Here is a 21456-nt window from a genome sequence, read left to right on the forward strand (position 1 = left end):
GCAGTTACGAATTCTTATAAGGTTTTCATTTTACCTTGGCAATTCTTGTAAACTAAGTTCCTGTTGCAGTTCCCAAAAGCATTGTAAATGATGGGTGATTATTTAACAAACGCACATGCTCACAAATAAATGGGCAAAGGCCTAAGAAACAAATGATCTCTTTGGCAGTGGCCATGCAGATAGTAAGTGAACATTTTTTAAGTTCGCAGATTCACCTTTGGGCCATTTACTACAATATTTTTATAATTCGTAAATCTAAGACACTGTGCAAAAGCAATATGTGATTATCTTAAACTCTCTGACTTCTCAAGACAGAGAACTAATTAGGATCTTGGGATTTTTAACTACATGCACACTCTCCTTTTATTGCATTTCATTTTATTGCATTGGGCAAGACATCGTTTTTCTAACAGCATGTGCTCCCTTTGTATTCTCTGTGTCACATTTGGGCTTCACCATATTTCAAACTTTTAATAACATTATTGAAAACTTAATACACTACAGGAGAGCGTAATCATGACTTTTATATGCACTGGGAAACAAAACAAAACAACAAGTGATTCGCTTTGTTGCAATATTTGCTTTTTTGTTATGTTCTGGAACTGAACCTGTACTATCACTAACATATGCCTGTATTTCTATACAGAGGGACATTAAGAATTCCTTTACCATCCATAAAACCAAATTCCCACAACTTATGTTGCTACTCTAAATGTAAATTTCCCTTCCACCAGTGTCCCTCAACTAGATGCATTTACCATGACAACACTGTCAGTCTCATCCTCCCAATTTCTGCTCAGAGGACTTCATCTAACATATTCTGTATGTTATATCGTCCCTCCACTCCCCCACATTTTCATCTATATTATAACAAAGTCTGCTTCTGAAGGTCTTTATATAAATTATGTTGTATCAATTTTTAAACTCTGAAAAAGTACTTAAGATTTCCCCTAGTCTTTTTTTTTAGTCAATGCCCATCATTTTAAAATAGGCTGTTAACATTCAAGATGCCTATAACAACCCCTTCTGCAATTAAGAAACAGACAAGTGTCTGAGTGTTTGCAAGGCGGGTGGGGAGTGAGTGGGTAGAAAAAGCAGGAACACAGCTGTAGCTCAGGAAGGAACAATTCTACTCTGTCCATGGTGCTGCATATTACTTTCCATAGTTATGGCAAGGCATAAATCACTTGTCCAAGAAGCCAAACAGAATTTGATTTCTACAAACCGCATGAACCAATTTGGAATGTATAACAGAACACTGAGTACTTGCAAAGATTAAATGTATAGTTTATACCATTTTGTAGCATTAAGATGTATGTGGCAGTTTTATTCTTGTTTTCCCTCCATAATTGAAAATGTTTTAAGTAATGCGACTGGGGATAATGTTTGATTTCCATCATTAGGGCTAAATGTCTCTTTATGTGTATAGATGTCCAATCTTCATCTATGAATTAGTCTCTGATATTATTTTCAGAGGTTATTAGACTCCCTTGTCAAATAAGGCATAAATCCACAAACATTTTACATATGACAAAGTGTGTTGAGGGACAGGAGAAAGTATGACACATTAAGCTAAGCAAATAAGTATGACACATTAAGCTATATTCTTTTGGTATAAATACCTAAATGTAACAAAAATTATAAATCCTAAATTATAAATAAATTATAAACCTGGGAAAAGTTAGGCATTCATTAATGAAGGGATATAGAAATATGAGTCTATTGGATGTTAGATTAATCAGGTCCTGGCATGAGACATTGGTGCAAACTATGGAAGTGCCTGGTTTTGTGTGTGTGTGTGTGTGTGTGTGTGTGTGTGTGTGTGGTTTTTTTTAATTAATTTTAATGAACATTTACAGAGATTTTGGATTTTCATTCATTCATTGTTGCATTTGCTTTGGTCAGTCCTAGATAGTCCCAACAGGATCCAGGGACAGGAGAAAGAATGGATAGAGCAATTTAAATCCATTTGAATTCAGGGAATTTGTCTGCAAAAGGGCATATATGGTGTATGAATGCTCCAGTGACATCAAATGGCTTAAGGACTGTTCCAAAGTTGTTGCTGCATACCCATGGGTTCCTTCACTTTGAATTATTCCACTGTGAAGTTCTCATCTGCCAGTTGAAGAGAAAGGATGACAGAGAGAAAAGAAACATTTTTGCCTTGTCTAAAATTTGTGGAGAGGATGTCAGACATAGGGAGGGGCTTGTCTCCCCTCATTGATGTTAACAAACTTAAATCGCTCTTTCATCTCACTGCCTTGTCCTGTGGAGACCAAGGCACTCGGTTACTCCATGGAATCATAGTCACAGAAGTTTCCAAAGATACATTTCCATATGTGCACTATACTACTTGGAAAAACACATCCTAGCTGCTAGGGAACTTTGATGGCCCAGTGATAAGAGAAGCTGCACTGCAATCCTAAAGGTATTGGATTCAAAGCCACCACCTGCTTCATGGTAGAAGGATGGGCAATCACTTCCCTTTGATTAACTGCCTCTGAAAGCCTGCTGGAGTGTCTGTTATGGGTTATTTCCTACTCAAAGATGCACAACAAGATGTTCCATTAACTTTTTATTTCTATAATTTACATAGTCATATATATATAGTTTAACCAAACTAACAACACCCAAAGCAACATTATCAGTAATAAATCGTTTTATTAATATCTTGAGTCTCTCACTTTTGTTGATGCCATATTTTTCTTCATAGGGCCCAGCTTCTTGAGTTATTTCCTCCACATATACATGATTTATTGTTACGTGCCATTGAGTCGAGCACAACCTATAGGAGGCCTAGGAACAGCAGAACTGAATCTTGTCTTATCTCACATGTCCTGACACACTAGAGCCCATGGCGACAGTCACTGTGTAAATCTACCTGTTGGAGAATCTTCCTCCTGTGCCTTTCTGATCATCGTGTCCCTCTCCAAAGAATAACCCCTCCTATCAGCATGCCTGAAGTCTATGAGGTGAAGCTTTATCATCTTTCCCTCCAAAGAGCACTCTGGCTGTACTTTATCCAAGACATATCTGTTTGTCCTTTTGGCCGTGCATAGAATTGTAATACTCTTCTCCAACACCACAGCTCAAAGGCATCAATTCTTCTTCTGTCACCTCTATTCATTGTCCAGCTATCAGATGAATAGCAAGTGATTGGAAAGATAGTGGACTAAAACAGATGTACCTGCACCTTAGTCCTCAAACTGACATCATTACTCCTCAGTAATTTGGAGAGATCCTTAACTACAGACTTTCCAGTGCAATATGTCTCCTGATTTTCTGAATGCTGGTACCAAGGCTGTTGATTGTGGATACAAGTAAGATGAAGTTGTTGGAGTATTAATATGTTAATTGACAGTAGTTAGTATTAATACATGTGGAGCTCTGGTGGCTTTGTTATTGTGTGCCATTAAGTCATAAAAGACTCTTAGCTGAAACTACATTAAGTTTTCAGAGGCAGTAAATCACATGAGAGGTGATTGCCCATCGAGGGTCTTCTTCACTTTTGCCAACCCTCCACCCTTCTCAGCATCACATCCCTCTCTAAGGAATAGCCTCTCTTAGAAAGATGTCTAAAGTATGTGAGGTGAAGCCTCATTATTACTGCCTCCAAAGAGCACTCAGGCTGCACCTTCTCCAAGACATGTCTGTTTGTTCTCTTGGCTGTCCATGGGTGTTCAGTGCTCCTCTCCAACACCACAACTCAAAGGGATTAATTAGGGGTGATTTTTTAAATGAAGTTAGTGACAAGTTTTGTATGAATAGGTAGGTAGATGTGATTATAATTCCAGTTTGTTACATGCATATAATAAAGCATGTTTCACTTAAAGCCAGGACTGTTACACTCTTTAGTTTGGTTAATGTATATGGAAAAAGAAATCCATGAAATTTAAAAAAGATAAAAAGAATAATAAAATGAACTATTCTATTACAAATCCAAGCATGATTTTATAAGATACTGAAGTATAGGCCAAAATTTAATCTTTTTATCTTATGAACATATCTTAGTTTTATTATATTTCTTGTATTATTTCAAATTTAAGTCTCACAAATTGACTAATATCTCTTCTAAGCTGTTTGTTGAAGCCAGTGGCCACCAGAAGTTAATAGGAAGAAAGAGCTACTCCACAATGGATCTGAAAGGAGCTTATGCTATCAACTTCTTAACAGACAGTTGTGCAGCCTTAGGCCTGATCGTCACAACTGGTGGGTGCTCTCTGGAGATCCCCCAAGGATTCAATAAGTGGAATAAATGGGCAATGGAGAATGAAATGGCTTGGAAAAGTGCCTGGTTGATTTAATAAATACTAGAATGGAAAGATAGGGGTGGATTTCCATGCATAAACCTGTTTTACCTGGGCTGTGTGCACACACATGTGCATGAACGCACACACACACACACACACACACACACACAAAAGGTTTAATTTGTATTTTGCTTTCAATTTATCAAGCTTTCCTGGATTTTATTCTGACAGTAAGTTCATCCACCTGGACTTCAAGTGTAGTTAAGGAAAACTCTACCTTATCCAGAGCATAATTTGTCTCTATGCCTGTTGCTGTAAGACACCACATCTCTGGGGTTTGACAGTCACCCAAAGAGAGAGAAGACAGCCTGAGGGTTCTCAGGCTGAAATTGCTTTCACTTAGAACTATTTATCAATGTGCTAACTCCACTTTTTCAGCTTTCTCCTTCTGTGGCTTATTTTTTGTAATGCAAATACCTTCAAGCTATCCCTAGAAAAACTAAATGTCTGAATTTGAAATATTCTGTTAACCTTGTAGGTGGCCTGTGTCTTTCAATTAATATGTAATTGGAATAACTAATATTTGTTGAGCAGCTACTTGACATTAAACACTTAATATACGTGATCTTATTTCATGTTTTTATCTCATTTAATTTTCACCACAACAGCATGAGGTAACTACTAGTATTATTTTCATTTTAGAGTTGAAGGAACTGAGACTCAGGTGTTGGTAACAATACTAAAGCCTAAGACACACAAAAAAATTTCTCTTTTCTCTCCTCTCTGTTTCTTCCCTCCCCTTCTCTATTTTCCCTCCCCTCTCCTTCTTTTCTATCACCTCTCCTCCCCTCTTCTCTTTCTCCCTCTCTTTCTGTCTTCCTCATTTCTCAGTCAATTCCACCTTATAGCTGACCCTCCACTGGATTACCAAGGCTGTAAATCATACTGTAGGAGAGTGTCAATTGCCTGTCTTTTCTCCTGCAGAGCAGCTGGTGGATAGAATTGTAAAGAAAATAATGGTTTTATGGTCCTTATTGGACCGAGTTAGTTCATTTAGCATAATGTTCTTCTGCTCTTTCCAAGTTAGGTAGTAATTTACAACATCCTTGCTCCTGTGGGCTGTATAGTATTCTATCCTGTAAATGTAGCATAATTTCTCAATGTGTTCTACTGTTGTTGTACAGTTGGGCTGTTTCCATGTTCTTGTGATGGTAAATGATACTCCTATGAACATTGGTGTAGAAGTTTCTATCTGTGCCTCCGTTCTCGTTTTCTCAGGGTATATTTCAGGCAGTGGAAGTCGGGTCATATGGAATGTCTGCGTTCAACTTTCTGAGGAAACGCCAAACTGCCTTCCAGAGAGTGGTTGTACCATTTTACAATTTAACCAACAATGTATAAGAGTTCCTATCTCACTCCATCCTGCTCTGCTAAACTTGGCCACTGCTACTGGAGTAAGATGGTATATCATTGTGGTAGAACGTGTATGAGGATCCAAGGCAGGGAGGGGAGCAGACGGATGAGGAAGGGAGGGAAAGGGCTTAATCAGAGGATCACACAATTTGATGGGTGGAAGGAGGAGTAGGTAAAGGAAAGGGGAAAGATTGAGTGTTAAAACAATGTATACAGACTTTGTAAGTAAACCAGTGTAAAATAAAAATTTCATTTAAGAAAAGTGTGGCTACTGAGTTAGCAGAACAAGTCTCTATAGACTGACATCAGAGCTTCCTATAATAAGGGGAGACACAGAGGTTTGAATTTAGTTTTATAAGATTTTTAAATTTTATTTTATTTCTTTATTATTATTATTTGTGTGTCTGTGTACCATCAGATAAGATCTGACTGGTACAAGAGGAGATTGTCCCTCTTTCTCCAGCAGAGCATTTGGTGGATTTGAACAGCACACCTCTGGGATTGCAGTGAAACTTCTTGCCACTAGGCCACCAGAACTCACCAAGATTTTAAAAGTTATTTCTACTTTCCTAGAGCCAAGATGGAAATGATCTCTCTTTATCACTTGTAAAGTTTGCATGTGTTTCCATATTAAGCTTAGAGTATAATCTTCATTCTAGACAACTTTGTAAATTCAATTAGGTTTTTATTTCTACCTAATATAATTTGTTTCATTCATTTCTATGTCATGTTTAGTGCATCATCAATATATGCATTGGATGTATTTTAACCCATAATCTTCAGCCAAAAGATTCTGTAGCCAACAGATTAAACTCTATGAACTTTGATAAATGACTATTGTTATAGAAGGGCTTCAGGCCATTGTCAATAGGGTCACTATGAGTCGTGCTTGAAGCGACAGCAATCAACAACACAACAATAATTAATATTACTAGTAATCTATTACTATTACTTTTTATTTAGATTACTATTACTTTTATCATTTTTAGAATTCCAGAACATTTGATTGTGCTTATGTGAAGCTTATATTTGAACCAAGAGGCAGTCGTCAGAACAGAGCAAGGAGACACTGCATGGTTCAAAATTGGAAGGGTGTCCACCAGAGATGTATTCTGTCTCCATACCTTGTCAGTCTATATGCAGAACAGATCATTAGGGATGCTGGGCTGTTTGAGGAGGAATGTGGCATCAGGATTGGTGGAAGAATCATCAACAACCTGCGTTATGCAGATGACACAACCCTGCTTGCTGAAACTGAGGAGGACCTGAAGCATTTGCTGCAGAAGGTCAAGGACTGCAGCCTTCAATGTGGATTGAAGCTCAACATCAGGAAAACAAAGATTCTCACCACTGGGCCAAATTGGAAGCATCATTATGGATGGTGGAGAGAGAAGAAATTGAGATAGTTAACAGTTTTCGTTTTCTTGGCTCCACAGTCAACACTCTTGGCAGCAGCAGCCAGGAAATCAAAAGACAAATTGCATTGGGAAATTTAAGTGTCAGTGACCTCTCCAGAGTACTGAAGAGCAACAATGTCAGGCTAAAGACTAAGGTGTGCCTGATCTGGACCATTGTCTTAGCAATTGTGTACTATGCGTTGGAGAGCAATAGGGATGATAGAAAAATAACAGCCTTTCAGCTTTCATGTTGGAGAATAGTGTTGAATATACCAAAGACTGCTAGGAGAACAAACAGGTTTGTCCTGGAGAGTGTTAAACCAGATGCTCCTTGGAGGCAAGGATTCTGAGGCTTCATCTGACATGTTTTGGGCATGTTGCAAGGAGGGATCTTTCCTTGGAGACGGACATCATGTTTGGGAGAGTGGAGGGAAAGCGCAGAAGAGGAAGACTCTCGATGACATGTATCAATTTGGTGATTGGGGCAATGAGAGTGGGTGTGTCAGAGATAGTAAGGTTGGCACAGGATAGAGCAGGGTTTAGGGGTCTTATACATAGGGTTGCTATGAGTCACAAGCGACTCGACGGCACATAACAACAAGTTATATTTTAAAAACTGTTACGTCCAATAATTCTTTCTGCCACTCTTAGTGTTCAATGAAGCATCTGTCTTGTTTTGCCAAAGCCAAGAATTGGTAGAAGGAACTACAGAGAGTAAAGGAGTTTATAACCTTCAATTCTGCAGCATAAGGCTGATACTTAATTGAAAAAAAAACAAAAAACAGAAAACAAAAAAACAAACCACACCAACCAAAAAACTAATAATGGAAATTCAGACATGATTGCCTATTTGGAAAGAAGGAATGTTTTTTTTTCTTCAGTAATTAAAATTCTCTGTAAAATTTAAAAATTTTTCTCTTTGTTTGAATAACATATGCTTAGCTGAGTGAGCCCATTCTAATCATATGCATTTTTGAGAGTAAAGAATCTTTCTAGATTATGTTCAAAGTGAGAAGTGACTGTGAAGAATTGTCAGGGAAGTGTAACACTTCTGGTCTGGAAAAGGAACAAAAGGAACCATGGATCAAGGAATGTAGGTAGCCTCTAGAAACTCGAAAATATAAGAAAGGCTCCAGAAAGAAATGATCTTGGCTAATATCTTGATCTTAACTCAGTGAAAACCGTATTCTGATAGTACCGTAAAATAATAAATAGTGTTGTTTAAGCCAGAAAATGTGCAGTGATATGTTTAAGCAGTTATGTAAATATAATAATCATGACTATTTAGACATCTTAACCAGTCAAATTCCTTATTTGATTCTCTCATTAAGACTCCCTATAGATGTCTTTAGCTTTAGCTTTTGACTAGTATCACCTAGAGGCCTAAGTTTATTTTAATTCCTGGGCTAAACTTGTCTGGGAAAAGATTCTGCAACCTTAACTCTGCAGTCACATGACTGTCGTATAGGATTATTCTTGACTTGAATTAAAAATTATTGAATTCTACAGTCATTTCATACTCACTCTGCAAGGGTGATCTAAACTCTAAATACTATGCATTGATTGAGTCACCAAATATATATTCTACATGTATTATATGAAATCAGTATAGATTAGGCCTGAGTAGTAGAAAAAGAACAAACTCCTTTTCTCTTAGAGTTTATATTCCAGGGATCATCAGTCTGTGTCCAATGAAGCAAAATAAGCTAACACGTGTTTTTATAAACTTTTCTTGGAATCCAATAATGCACATTCATTTTCATTTGCATATCACTTATGTCTGATTTCATGCTAAAAAACCAAAGTGGAGTAGTTATGGTAGTGACTATACAGCCAAGAAGCCTGTAATATTTATTATATGTCACATCATAGAAATAAATTTTCTAATACTAGCTGTAAAGAAAAGAAAAATAATGTGAAATGTAAAGGGGAAATATCCAGAGTGAAAAACAGTGTAGATGAAATTTATAAACTTTACAAATAAATTAGTATAAAATTAAAAAAAGTTAAAACCAACAAATATTAACAAAAATGTAAAGAAGTACAGAATTATCTGGAAATGACTTCAGAATGTGAGGATAAAATATACCCGAATGTAGTATAATCAATATGTGAAGTACAAGTTGGCAAAAGAGAAGGGATGAAATAAAGGAAAAGATAGAAATAAAAAAGAATAAAGAAAGAAAGAGAGAGACTAAAGAGTGAGGGGAACATTATCTAAAGTTATTTGATGCCACTGAGTGATTTATGATTCATAGCCACCCTATGAACAGATCTTTTGTCCTATCCTGCATATTATTTTGGATGCTGGTCTAGATGGGCGAGTGAAGGAAAGTTTTGGGGGTTGTGTTTGATGTGTATTATTGCTCTCCCCCCCCCCCAAAAGAGTAGGAGTCCCTGAGCCTTGCCTAGGGCTTAAGTCCGCTAAAAGGCATTGGCTTAAAACCAGGGTTTGGGAGGGGACTACCAGAAGATGTAGGCCTGGAAACTCCACTTTGGGAATGTGGCTTTTTGCTGCTTGTGGATGCTGGTCCAGATGGGTAAGGGAAGTTTTGGGGTCATGCTTTTTTGGGTCATATTTGATGTGTATTATTTCTCTTTCTTCCCCAACAGCAGGTGTCCCTCAGCCTTGCCTAGGGTTTAAGGACACTCGAAGGCATTGGCTTAAAACCCCTCAGGGCCCTTGGGCTTGTGGCTCTTAGGACACATTTATTAATTTTCGAATGAATAGCAATCTTTTTGTCTATTTGCTGAACTGAACAACTTGGTGTTGCTGTGGCGCTGTTCACTGCTCCATAGTCTTGTCAAATACCATAATGTTTATTCATTATGTACAGTGTTTGGATGAGCTTCCAGATTTATTTATGCAGGCAAACAGGAGTGGCATCTACTTCCTAAAACTAAATGCTTCTGGAAACTCTAAAAACTCTCTAAACTGTACAAAGTCTCTAAACTCTTTAAATGTACAGAAATTATGGTAATTGTAGAACAGAGTTCTATACAGAAATGATGTTAGTCATAGAAGAGAGTTTAGGTCTTTGGTGCAAAACTTACTCGCAGTTGTATTCAACTTGACAACACTTAACCACTGCTAAGTGAAATTAGTGCTGTTATATCTGGAGGAACACTCTTCCACTTTGTATATCACTCTTTGTCAATGTGCAGTATGATGTACAATATGGAGTACTGTTTCTGAACCTTGTGCTATTGGGGTATCAAATACCAGAAGACTTCCCAATGTGGACAGTGTTTGGTGGAGCTCCCAGATGTAAAATGGGTTTGGAAGCAGGAGTGGTATCCACTTCCTAAACAACATACCTCTGGAAACTGTATGAACTTGGTGAAATGATAATAGTTATGGAAAGGCATTAGGTCTTTTGTTCATAAAGTCACTGAGTCGTGCTCAACTCAATGGCAATCAACAACAACAACAACAATACACTCAAGCCCTATGTAATACGAATATGTCAATCCATCTTGTGAGAATCTCCCTCTTTTTCTCTGACCTTCAAACTTTCTTATCATGATGCAGTTTTCCAAGGACTTGCCCCTCCTGACAATATGCCCTAAGCATGTGAGACAAACTTTCACCATTATTACCTCTAAGGAGACATTGGTTGGGTTTATCTCAAGACAGACTTGTTTGTTTCAGCAGTGCATGGTATGTTCAGTACCTTTCTCCAACACCACTACTCAAAAAGTATTTTTTCTCTCTTATCTGTATTCGTTGTTCAAATTTCAGATGTACTTGAAGCAATTGTACAGATTATTCTTTGAATCAAGCACACTTTAGTTTTCAAACTGAAATTTTTAACTCTTTGGAACACTTTGGAGAAGTCTTTATTGGTAGAATTTTCCCAAAGCAACTGGCTAATTCTGAGAAGACTGGGAGTCTCAGAACAGTTGATTGTGCTTATTTGAAACCTATACTTGTACCAGGAGGCAGTTATCAGAACATATCAAGGAAACATCACATGATTCAAAATCAGGAAGGGTGTATGCCAGAGATGTGTTCTATCTCCATACCTTTTCAGTCTATATGCAGAACAGATTATCTGGGAGGCTGGACTCTATGAGTATAAATGTGGCATCAGGATTGGAGGAAGACTCATCAACAATCTGAGTTATGCAGATGACACAACCTTACTTGCTGAAACTGAGGAGGACCTGAAGCACTTGCTGCACAAGGTCAAAGACTGCAGCCTTCAATAAGGATTGAAGCTCAACATCAAGAAAACAGAGTCTCACCACTGAGCCAATTTGGCTGCATTATGATAGATGGTGAAGAAATTGAGATTGTTACAACTTTAGTTTGCTTGGCTCCACAATTAACACTCTTGGTACCAGCAGCCAGGAAATCAAAAGTTGATTGCATTGGAAAAGTCTGCTGTCAGGGACCTCTCCAGAGTACTGAAGAGCAAAACGTCAGTCTGGAGACTAAGATTCATTTGATCTAGGCCATAATCTTCATAATTACTTGTTATGCATCAGAAAGCTGGACGGTGACTAGATATGACATAAAGAGAATTGATGTCTTTAAGGTATGGTGCTGAAGAAGAGTATGGACTATACCATGGATTGGTAGGGGAACAAACAGGTTCATCCTGTAGAGGGTAAGACCAGGCTGCTCCTTGGAAACAATTATTCTGAGGTTTCATCTGACGTACTCTAGGCATGTTGTACGAAGGGACCAGTCCTTAGAGAGGGATATTCTGTTCAGAAGATTGGAGGCACAGCACAAGAGAGGAAGACCCTCGATAATATAGATTGATTCAGTGACTGGGGTAATGAGGGTAGGTGTGTCAGAGGCAATAAAGTTGGCACAGGATAGAGCAAGTTTCAGGGCTATTGTACATAGGGTCGCTATGAGTCGCAAGTGCCTTAGTGTCATATAATAACAACAATAACAACACTTCTTTTGATTTACTGACTGCTGTTACCATGAGCATTGTTCGTGGATCGACGTGAAATGAAGTTGTTGACAACTTCAAACTTTACTCCATCTGTCATAATGTTCTATTTGGTCCAATGGTAAGGACTTTTGTTTTCTTAATATGGCTATGTAATTCATATTGAAGGCTATGGTCTTCAAACTTTTCCAAGTGTTTCATGTCCTCTTCACTTGCTGACAACAAGGTTGTTTCATTTGCATAATGCAGGTTATTGAAGACTCTTCTTTCAATTCTGATGCCACATTCTTCTCCATGCAGGCCAACTAAACAGATTATTTATCAGTATACAGATTGAATAGGTATAGAGAACTTACTCAAACCTGACATACACTGTTTTTTTCCCGATTATAAATTATGCAGATTCCATTGTTCTGTTTAGACAACTTTGTGATCTATATACAGTATTCATCTGAGTAGAAATAAGTGTTCTGGGATTCCCAGTATTTTCAATGTTATCCACAATTTATTATGATTCATGCAATCAAATACATTTACATAGGCAATAAAACACACAAAAATAGTTTTCTGGTGTTCTCTGTTTTCAATATCTATGTAACATATGCAATGTTATCTCTCATTACATGGCTTCGTCTGAATCCAGCTTGAATTTCTGGCAAATCTGTCTTAAAATACTGTTACAGCCACGTGTAAATAATCATCAGTACAATTTTACTAGCATGTAGTATTAATAATGTTATTTAGTAATTTCCACAATCTGTTTAATCACCTTTTTTGGGGAATGGGAATATGTATCTCTTCCAGTCAGTCAGCTAGGTCTTCAGATTTTTTTACATAGTATAGTGAGCATGTCCAAGATCACATCATTTTGCTTGTTGTTGTTATTACCGGTGAGTTGGAACCAACCCATAGCTGACCCTCCAGTGGGTGTTCAGAGGCAGTTAATTACATGGGAGGAAATTGCCCATGTTTACTGGTATTCCATCAATTCTTAGGGCCTTATTTTTTCCCACCCAATGCTTTCAGTATAACTTGAACTTATTTAACTTCCATTATTAGTTATTGATTTTATGTTGTTTTCTGAAATGATTCAGTGTTTTCCAATTAAGTTTTGTACAATTACTCTGTGTATTCTTTCCATCTCTTTTTTATGCTTCCCGCATCATTGAAGAATTTGTACATATAATCCTTCAGTATTTCAATTTGAAGCATAAATTTTTATTTCAGTTGTTTCTGCTTTAAGAAATGCAGAGAATGCTCATCTCCTTTCATTTTCTAACTTCAATTCTTTGTACAGTTTGTTATAATACTCTGTTTTGTCTTCTTAACCTTCAGATTGACATTTTCTAGCATTTTTTTGTTTGTTTTGTCCTATCTTATTCTAATGTAGGTTTCAGAGTAAGTTTTGACATTAATTTTAGTCTCTTATTTCCTTTGTTTTTGTAGTGACCTTTTGATTTCTTTAGGGATAATATCCTTGATACCATCTCACAGCTTATCTGGTCTTTGGTCGTTAGTGTGCAATGTACCAAGTCTATTCTGAAGATAGTTTTTTAATTGAGTTGAAATGGAACAAAGACTCTCCTTGTGGACTTAAAGAAAGTGACTTCAACTTCAATTTGAATTTGCACATTAATGAGTTATTATCTGTTCCACATTCAACCAAAGATCATGTTTTGGCCACTGATACTGAGCTTCTCCTCTGACTCTTTCCGGACATCTAGTCAGTCTGAACCCTGAGATGTCCATTAGGTGAGGCCTACATATATACTCACTATTTATCCTTTTTATAAAAGTTATCTGAAAAAAAATCATTACTTGTACACAATTCTATCATTCACTCCCCAGCCTCATTTTTATTACCAAGTTCATGTTTTCCATCCTCCTATATTTCCAATTTTTGCATTCCACTTACCAATTATTATTAATGTTTCTTGATTTCATGGTCAATCAATTTCAGCCTGCAAAAGTTGGTAGAAGTCTTAAATTTCTTCATCATTAATTTTTGTGGTATAAATGAAAAATGGTTGTATTAACAGACCTTCCCTGTATGTGTATGTATAATATCTTATCACTCATAGCATTGTACTTCAGGATGAATCTTGAACTGCTTTGTTCACTATGACTGTAACACCGTTTCTCTTTAATTTGCCATGCCTGGCACAATATATCATTTAATTATCTAATTCAAAATCACCAATAGCAGTCCATCTCAGCTAACTAATGCCTAGGTTGTCCATCATTATGCAGTCAATATCCTTTTTGACAATTTATAATTTTCTTAGGTGATTGTTCACATATTCCATGTTCCAGTTACTACTGGATGTTTGAAGCTATTTCTCCATATTTTAAGGACTTCCAATCTGAGAAGCTTTACTTCTTATACTATATGTAACACTCTTCCTCAGTTTTTCATAGAATTTTCAAAGAACTGCTGTATCAGAAATGGATGGTTAGTTCTGCTTCTTAATCTTAGTCTGGAAGTTTTACAGATTCCATGTGTGACCTGCTGGTATTTGAAGTGGTGGCACATCTTCTACGATCACAGTAACACATAAGTCATAGCTTATTATTAATAGGAACAACTCAAATTCATGGCTGTTGATTTGGTACCAATTATTACTGTATCTTGATTTCATGGTCAATCAATTTCAGCCTGTAAATTGAGGTGGCTGATCATTCTCTGGGGTTCTGAGGTGAAATCAAGTTGGCGGAGATTGTCCCTCTCTCTCCTTCCTTCAGAACTGCTGATGGATTCTTACAACTAGAGAGTGGTGGCCTTTGGGTTAGCAGTACAGCATCCTATGGACTAACTTCCCTAGAGAAGCATCTATAAATCTCTGAAAGTGAGAAGAACAAGGTAGATATTTAATTCACCTGGGAAGAGGGGAATACATAGAGAAGTGGTTCAAGAGGAATCCAATTATGGAAAACATTGGGGGCTGTGTTAAGGGTGTTAGATTCTGTACTAAAGGCAATGAGAATGCAATGATTAATTTTAAACTGTATTACTCTGCCTAGCAGTTTATTATCTTCTAGACTGGAAGTCCTGTCCTGATTATCAACAACTTCACTTTGAATTTAGTTATTATAGTTCCAGCCAAACTTTCTTCTGGAGATCTTGATGTTACATCTTTAGTGATAGATGTTGTTGTTATGTGCCATCGAGTTGCTTGCAACTCATGGTGAACCTATGTACAACAGCTCTAAGCTCTGCTCTGTCCTGTGCCAATCTCATTGTCTCCAACACACTCATCCCGATTATCCCAGTCACTGAATCAATCCACCTCCTAGAGGGCCTTCCCCTCCGGCGCCTGCCCTCCACCCTCCCAACCATGATGTCGTTCTCCAAGGACCAGTATCTCCTTACAACATGACCAAAGTATGTTAGACGAAGCCTCAGAATCCTTGCCTCCAAGGAGCATACCAGTTTCACCCTCTCCAGGATGAATCTGTTTGTTTTCTTAGCAGTCCATGGTACCCTCAACACTCTTCTCCAACACCAAAGCTCAAAAGCATCAATTCCCCTTCTATCCTCCCTGTTCATTGTTCAGCTCTCTGACGCATAACAAATGATTGCAAAGACCATGGCCTGTATCAGATGCCCCTCAGGTACTTTATAGAGGTCCCTAACAGCAGGCTTTCCCATGGCAATATGTCTTTTAATTTCCTGGCTGCTGGTGCCAAGAGTGTTGATTGTGGAGCCAAGCAGACTGAAGCTGTGAACAGTCTCAATCTCTTCACCATCCATCCTGATGCTGCCAATTGGTCCAGTGCTGAGAATCTTTGTCTTCTTGATAGATATTTACTATAAATGAATATCACATGCCTGTTCTATTTTACCCACTGTTTCATATTCACAACTGGATTGAACTCTCGTTATTAATCACCAGCTGCCCCATTACCTGAGTTTCAGGTCATCCTAGTATCACTCACTTTCCTGATTTTTGACTAATATACTGTAACATCCTAGCTTGTTCATGCAGTACAAACAGATAAGCACATAGACAATTGTGATCTCTGCTCTCTGACTTTCTGGCTGTGAAATTCTAAGTGAAATCTGATGTTAAATGGAATGCTTGCTAAACTGCTTCATTCCTAAAATGGTCAAATAATTCCGGTGAGGATTACATGAAAATTGTTATAATACGTTAATTCTGACATGGTCTCCATTAAAATCTTTATTATATATTCATATTCTAAGCTATCTTTTCCTACTTTAAAATTATTTTTTCTTCTCCATTTTTTTATTTGACCTGATGATATATTTTTAGCTAATGGTTTGGCAACACTTGGTAAACAAAACTGTGTGTTTGGGGTTCTGCTTTCTCTCTTACTTCTCATACATCTTCGTATGTTGAGCAACCTTGGAGAGATGAGACTTATGGGACAGAACAGTGTTAGCTTAGATATCTAAGCCAAAGGAACCACATGTGGGAGTCCCGCTCACATGCACAGAGAATCACTGAGCCATAGACTGCTGACCACAGCTACTTGAGAGGTTCCTACTATCAAATCTTCTCACTCTGGTTGTTGTTCTTGATTGCCGTCAAGTCAATCACAACTCTTAGCGACCCTATGAACAACACATCTGAGGACTTTTTATAACTATTGTCGTTTTTCAAAGTTCACTGAGTTTCCAGAGGCATGTTGTTTAGGAACTGGATGCCATTCCTGCTTAAACTGGGAGCTCCACCAAACACTGTCCACCATGGGTAACTGTTCTGGCACTGGACACTCCAGTGGCACCAAGTTTAGCGTCATATCAAGCCCTCATTACCTCAGTACAGCATATTGACAGAAGAGTGCTGTACCACTCAGAAGAATATTCCTTCAAAATATAATGACAACCAACTTCTAAATACAAAGGCCCTCCACGAGGTCTTGTTGATTCTAAACAAGAGACTTAAATAAAATCAACCAATAAATAAGTTGTTGTTGTTGTTATGTGCTGTTGAGTCACCTGCAACCCTATGTACAGCAGCTCTGAATCCCTCGCTGTCCTCAGGCACTCTCATTAATTACAACACACTAATCCCCATTGCTCTAGGTACTGAACCAATCTATCTCATCTGGAGTCTTCTTCTCCTGCCCTGTCCTTCCACACTTCCAATCATAATGTCCTCCAAGGACTGGTCTCTCCTGACCACATGCCCAAAGTATGTGAGACAGAGCTTCAAAATCCTAGCCTTCAAGGAAATACTTAGTTTCACCCTCTCCAAGACAGACCTATGTGTTTTCTTGGCAGTCCATGATATGTTCAAGACCCTTCTCCAGCACCACAACTAGAAGGCATCTATTCTTCTTCTGTCAACTTTAGTCATTGTCCAGCTACAAGTAATTGTGAAGTAAAAAACTCAATGTTTGTTTTTTATGCATTTAAAGTCTTGTGGTTGATTGTTTCAGCATAGTTTTATTATAACAGTTATCATAACTTATACACATATATATCAAATGTCCTAACAGGTTGCCAAACATTTACTTATTGCTGAATAAATGGTGGCAAGCCTCACTCCCACTTTTACTGCCTGTGGCTTAAAACCAGAAGATACATAATCAATGACTGTGGCAATGGAATGAAGTATGTCGGAGATGGAGGAGATGGTCCAAGATAGGACAGGGTTGAAATGTGTTGTTCTTACGGTTGCTATGACTCATACTCTACTCGACAGTACCTAACAACATTGTGCTTCATACCATGAGATTTCACTTTGTCAGGGTTCCTAGACAGCAGCAAACTGAAATATCTAAGTGTTTACACATATACACACACAGAAGCATATGTTTGAAATTTATTCAATAATCTACGAATCCCCCATTAACATTGTAGTCTGAGGAACTCTCACCAAAGACACCCCCAAATCTCTTTGCATTTATCTTTTGATGCCCAACATAGCTTACACATATATTTCCCTCCCCCTCCCCTAAGCAGGACCAAACAAGCTACATCATGTCAGGGTCAGTACAGCCTGGCTTCTGAAGTGGGCTGGAGACGGTTTCCAAAGAGACGTGTTATTAAAGAAACAATGCCTTTGTCTCAGCAACAAGACTAAGGGCTATTTCCAGATGCTTTTCTGGAGCACAGAGGAGGGAGTGCAGCTGTACATCATTCGTGGGACACTGAGATGGACGGCGTTGGGTAGGGGGCAGAGGGCAGTTCAGAGCAAATGCCCAAAACCATTCAGGGCCTGGGAAACAAGGCAGTTCTGTATTCTCTACAAAGAGGACTCTTTCTTAATGTAAAGGTTGTTACCCGTGTTCTTCTTCACCTGACATTCAAAATATTGAGCTTTACTTTTCTCCCTTCATTTAAATATCTCTCTTGCCCACCCTTTTATCTTCACATTTGTCCTTCTGATGAAGGTAGGAGATAGAATCAAGTTGTTCAGAACATAGACCCTAGGGAAAAAATGTATCTGTTAGAATCTCGTTTTGAAAATTTACTCTAACTGTCCTTGGACAACTGGGGTTTCCCCAAGGTTTGCTTTCATTACAATAATTCTCTCTATCTCTCAATTCTGTCACTTCATAGAACCAACTCATGGAACCAGCTCTTACCTGGCCCTCCCATGGGTTTCTGATGTTTTTAATTGCACTGGTTATCTTTCTCGTAAGGAGCTGCTTTTGGATTTGAACAACAAAAGGGGCTCTGCCTTTGGGCTAACAGTGTAACTCCCTGCTGGCAATGACACAAGTGCTCCCTTATTATAATATATGTGGACTAAAAACTAATGGTTAAATTATTGGTGTTTAGGAAATAAATGAGACAACACATGTTTAGTGCTAGGCAAAGAGCAAGCACAAGTATTTTTTTTCCTCTTTTGTCTTCATCATTATTATAATGGTCATCATTTTTATTTTTATTATTATCCTAATAGAACCCTGGTAAACACCCAACAAAGCATTTCATATTTATTATACTCCTCTTACTAACACATAACAAAGTTCTGGTTCTACCCTCTTGTGGATCTTGTACCAATTATCACATTGTCTCTTCCTAGCCTTACCTTCCAAGCTTCTCCTCTAATTCTTCCTCACTGGCTTGCAGGCTTTCCAAGACGGCTCTTCAGAAGCTATTCCTATTTGTGTCCAAGACTTTAAATATAAGTACCATCTTCATATACTACTTTCTGTTCATCAAGAGCTTATTTTGTGAGTTAATGATACTATGCTCTCTATGCAACCTCTGCCATTAGTGTATTCTGCACAAATGTGCCCATTGCATCCCTCTCATTGCTTTTCTAGTTAAACTTTGCTTGCTTTTAAAATATCAAGTCGTCCCTCAGCCCTGAGGGGAGGAATGATGTATATGGCATTGAAACAGATGAGAGAGAGAACTGTTTAAAAGGGATATATGATTGGGTATTATTGTCATGACAGGAGTCCAGAATGAAGGCTACACCGTGGAGTGGATTTGGGGAGAGGGATTACATAACAATGAAAGAGTTTTCCTTTTACTTTTCAAGGAAAAGAGTGAATTGGGGGGAGAGGCTGGGCAGGGAGAAAAGTGCAACAATGTATGACTGGAAACCCTAAGTCTCTGTAAACTTTCTTTATATGAAAAATAAAAAATAAGTAGTATTTTCAGCAAACAACAAATGCTGACAAGGTTGAAGAGAAACTGGAATCCTTATTCACTGTTGGTGGGAGCGTTAAATGGTGTAACCACTATGGAAGGCTATATGGCTCTTTCTCAAAAAGTTGCAAATAGAAATACCATTTGACACAGCAATTCCACAACTTGGAATATACCCTAAAGAAAGCAGAACTGATACCCAAGCAGATAAATGCACACCCGTGTTTATTGCTGCTTTGTTCACAATAGTAAAGAGTTGGAAACAACTTAAGTGCCCATCAACAAATGAATGCATAGAGAAGCTCTGGTATACTCACACAATGGTCTACTATGCAGCAATGAAAAACAAGGAACTCATGAAATATTGTACAAAATGGGTAACCCTGGAGCACATTATGCTGACTGAAACATCTCAATCACAAAAGGACAAATACTGCATAATGCCACTATGGTAAAGAGGGCCGGACAAAGGGGGAAATTAAGAAGGTATAAATAATGTATATGTCATTGAAACAGATGAGAGAGAAACTGTTTAGGAGAATTATTTGATTTGATATTATTGTCATGACAAGAGTCCAGAATGAAATCTGTATAGTGGAGGGAACTTGGGGGGAGAGATTGAATACCAAAGAAATAATTTTTTTTTTTACTTTTAAAATAGAAAAGTGAACTGGGATGAGGGGTGGGCAGGGAAGAAAGTGCAATAATGAATGAATGAATGAATGGAAATTCAAATTCTCTGTAAACTTTCATTAAAATAAAATTTAAAAAAAATCAAGTCAATGACCACTTATTTTAAGAAGTATCCAAGGAATTCTCTGGCCAGTGCTAGATACTCTTCAGTAGTTCCACCAAGCCATTCTTGATTTACTTCCATAGAGAATTAATCATGTTCTTCCCTTACTAAATTTCCCTGACTCCTCAAGTACACTGACCCAGAGTTGTCTTAATCACTTACATATGGCAAGCACACAGTATAATACTGTTCATATAGCAGACCCCTGTTACCATACGTATTATATAAAATTAACATGTAATATACATGTATGTTTGTAATATATAATATATATGTTATCTATTTAACTCATATGCATATATGTGTATTATTTTTATACCATTAAGATGGAATAAGACTTATAGCTAATCCATCAGCAGGTTCTCAGAGGCAATAAATTGGATACAAGGAGATTACCCCTCTTGTTGCCTGTGGAACAATTGATGGATTTGAACCTTTTGTGTGCATGTGCATGTGTATATATGTATGCACACACATACACATGTGTGCACACCCATATAAGGGATCTCTGCTGGCTGGTGACCAGATCAGTGGTAACAAGCTATACTGTCAAATCAAAGGCACACACACACACACACACACACACACATGCATACATTGCTTTCGGTAAATATGTTGTCAGGGACCTTTCTAGAGTACTGAGAAACAGTGATGTCAGTCTAGAGTCTAAGGTGTGCCTGATCTAGACCATAGTCTTAGCAATTATTTGCTATGCATCTGAGAGCTGAACAACGACTAAGGGTGACAGAAGAAGTATTGATGCCTGTGATTTGTGGTGCTGGAAAAGAGTCTTGAACATACCATGGACCTCCAAGAAAACAAATAGGTCTGTTTCTCCTTATAGGCTATGATATTGAAGTTCAGTCTCACATACTTAGGGATTGTGGCCAAGAGGGACCGAATATTCTTAGAAGGGTAGAGGAACAAAGCAGGAAAGGAACACCCATGATAAGATGGATTGATACATAACTAGGGACAAGGGGCTAAGTGTGTTGGAGTCAGTGAGACTGGCTCAGGACAGGATAGGCATCAGAGCTGTGGTACACAGGGCTGTTATGAGTCGCAGGTTAGTCGATGGTACATAACAGCAACAACAACAACACACACACACACA

The 21456-nt window shown here is 37.9% G+C and overlaps 1 protein-coding gene across 1 annotated transcript in view; it reads left to right on the plus strand.

The window, feature by feature from the left end:
• The first annotated feature begins 4133 nt into the window (after window positions 1-4133).
• Window positions 4134-21456, plus strand: part of LOC102859581 (DNA-directed RNA polymerase II subunit RPB11-like) — an 83067-nt gene continuing 65744 nt past the window's right edge. The window contains exon 1 of the mRNA XM_006890753.1: window positions 4134-4209. Coding sequence (XP_006890815.1) covers window positions 4134-4209 — 76 coding nt within the window. The remainder of the gene's footprint in view (window positions 4210-21456) is intronic.

The sequence above is a fragment of the Elephantulus edwardii genome, unplaced genomic scaffold (assembly GCF_000299155.1).
Source record: "Elephantulus edwardii isolate Elephantulus edwardi_28Jun2011 unplaced genomic scaffold, EleEdw1.0 scaffold00092, whole genome shotgun sequence".
Taxonomy (NCBI): domain Eukaryota; kingdom Metazoa; phylum Chordata; class Mammalia; order Macroscelidea; family Macroscelididae; genus Elephantulus; species Elephantulus edwardii.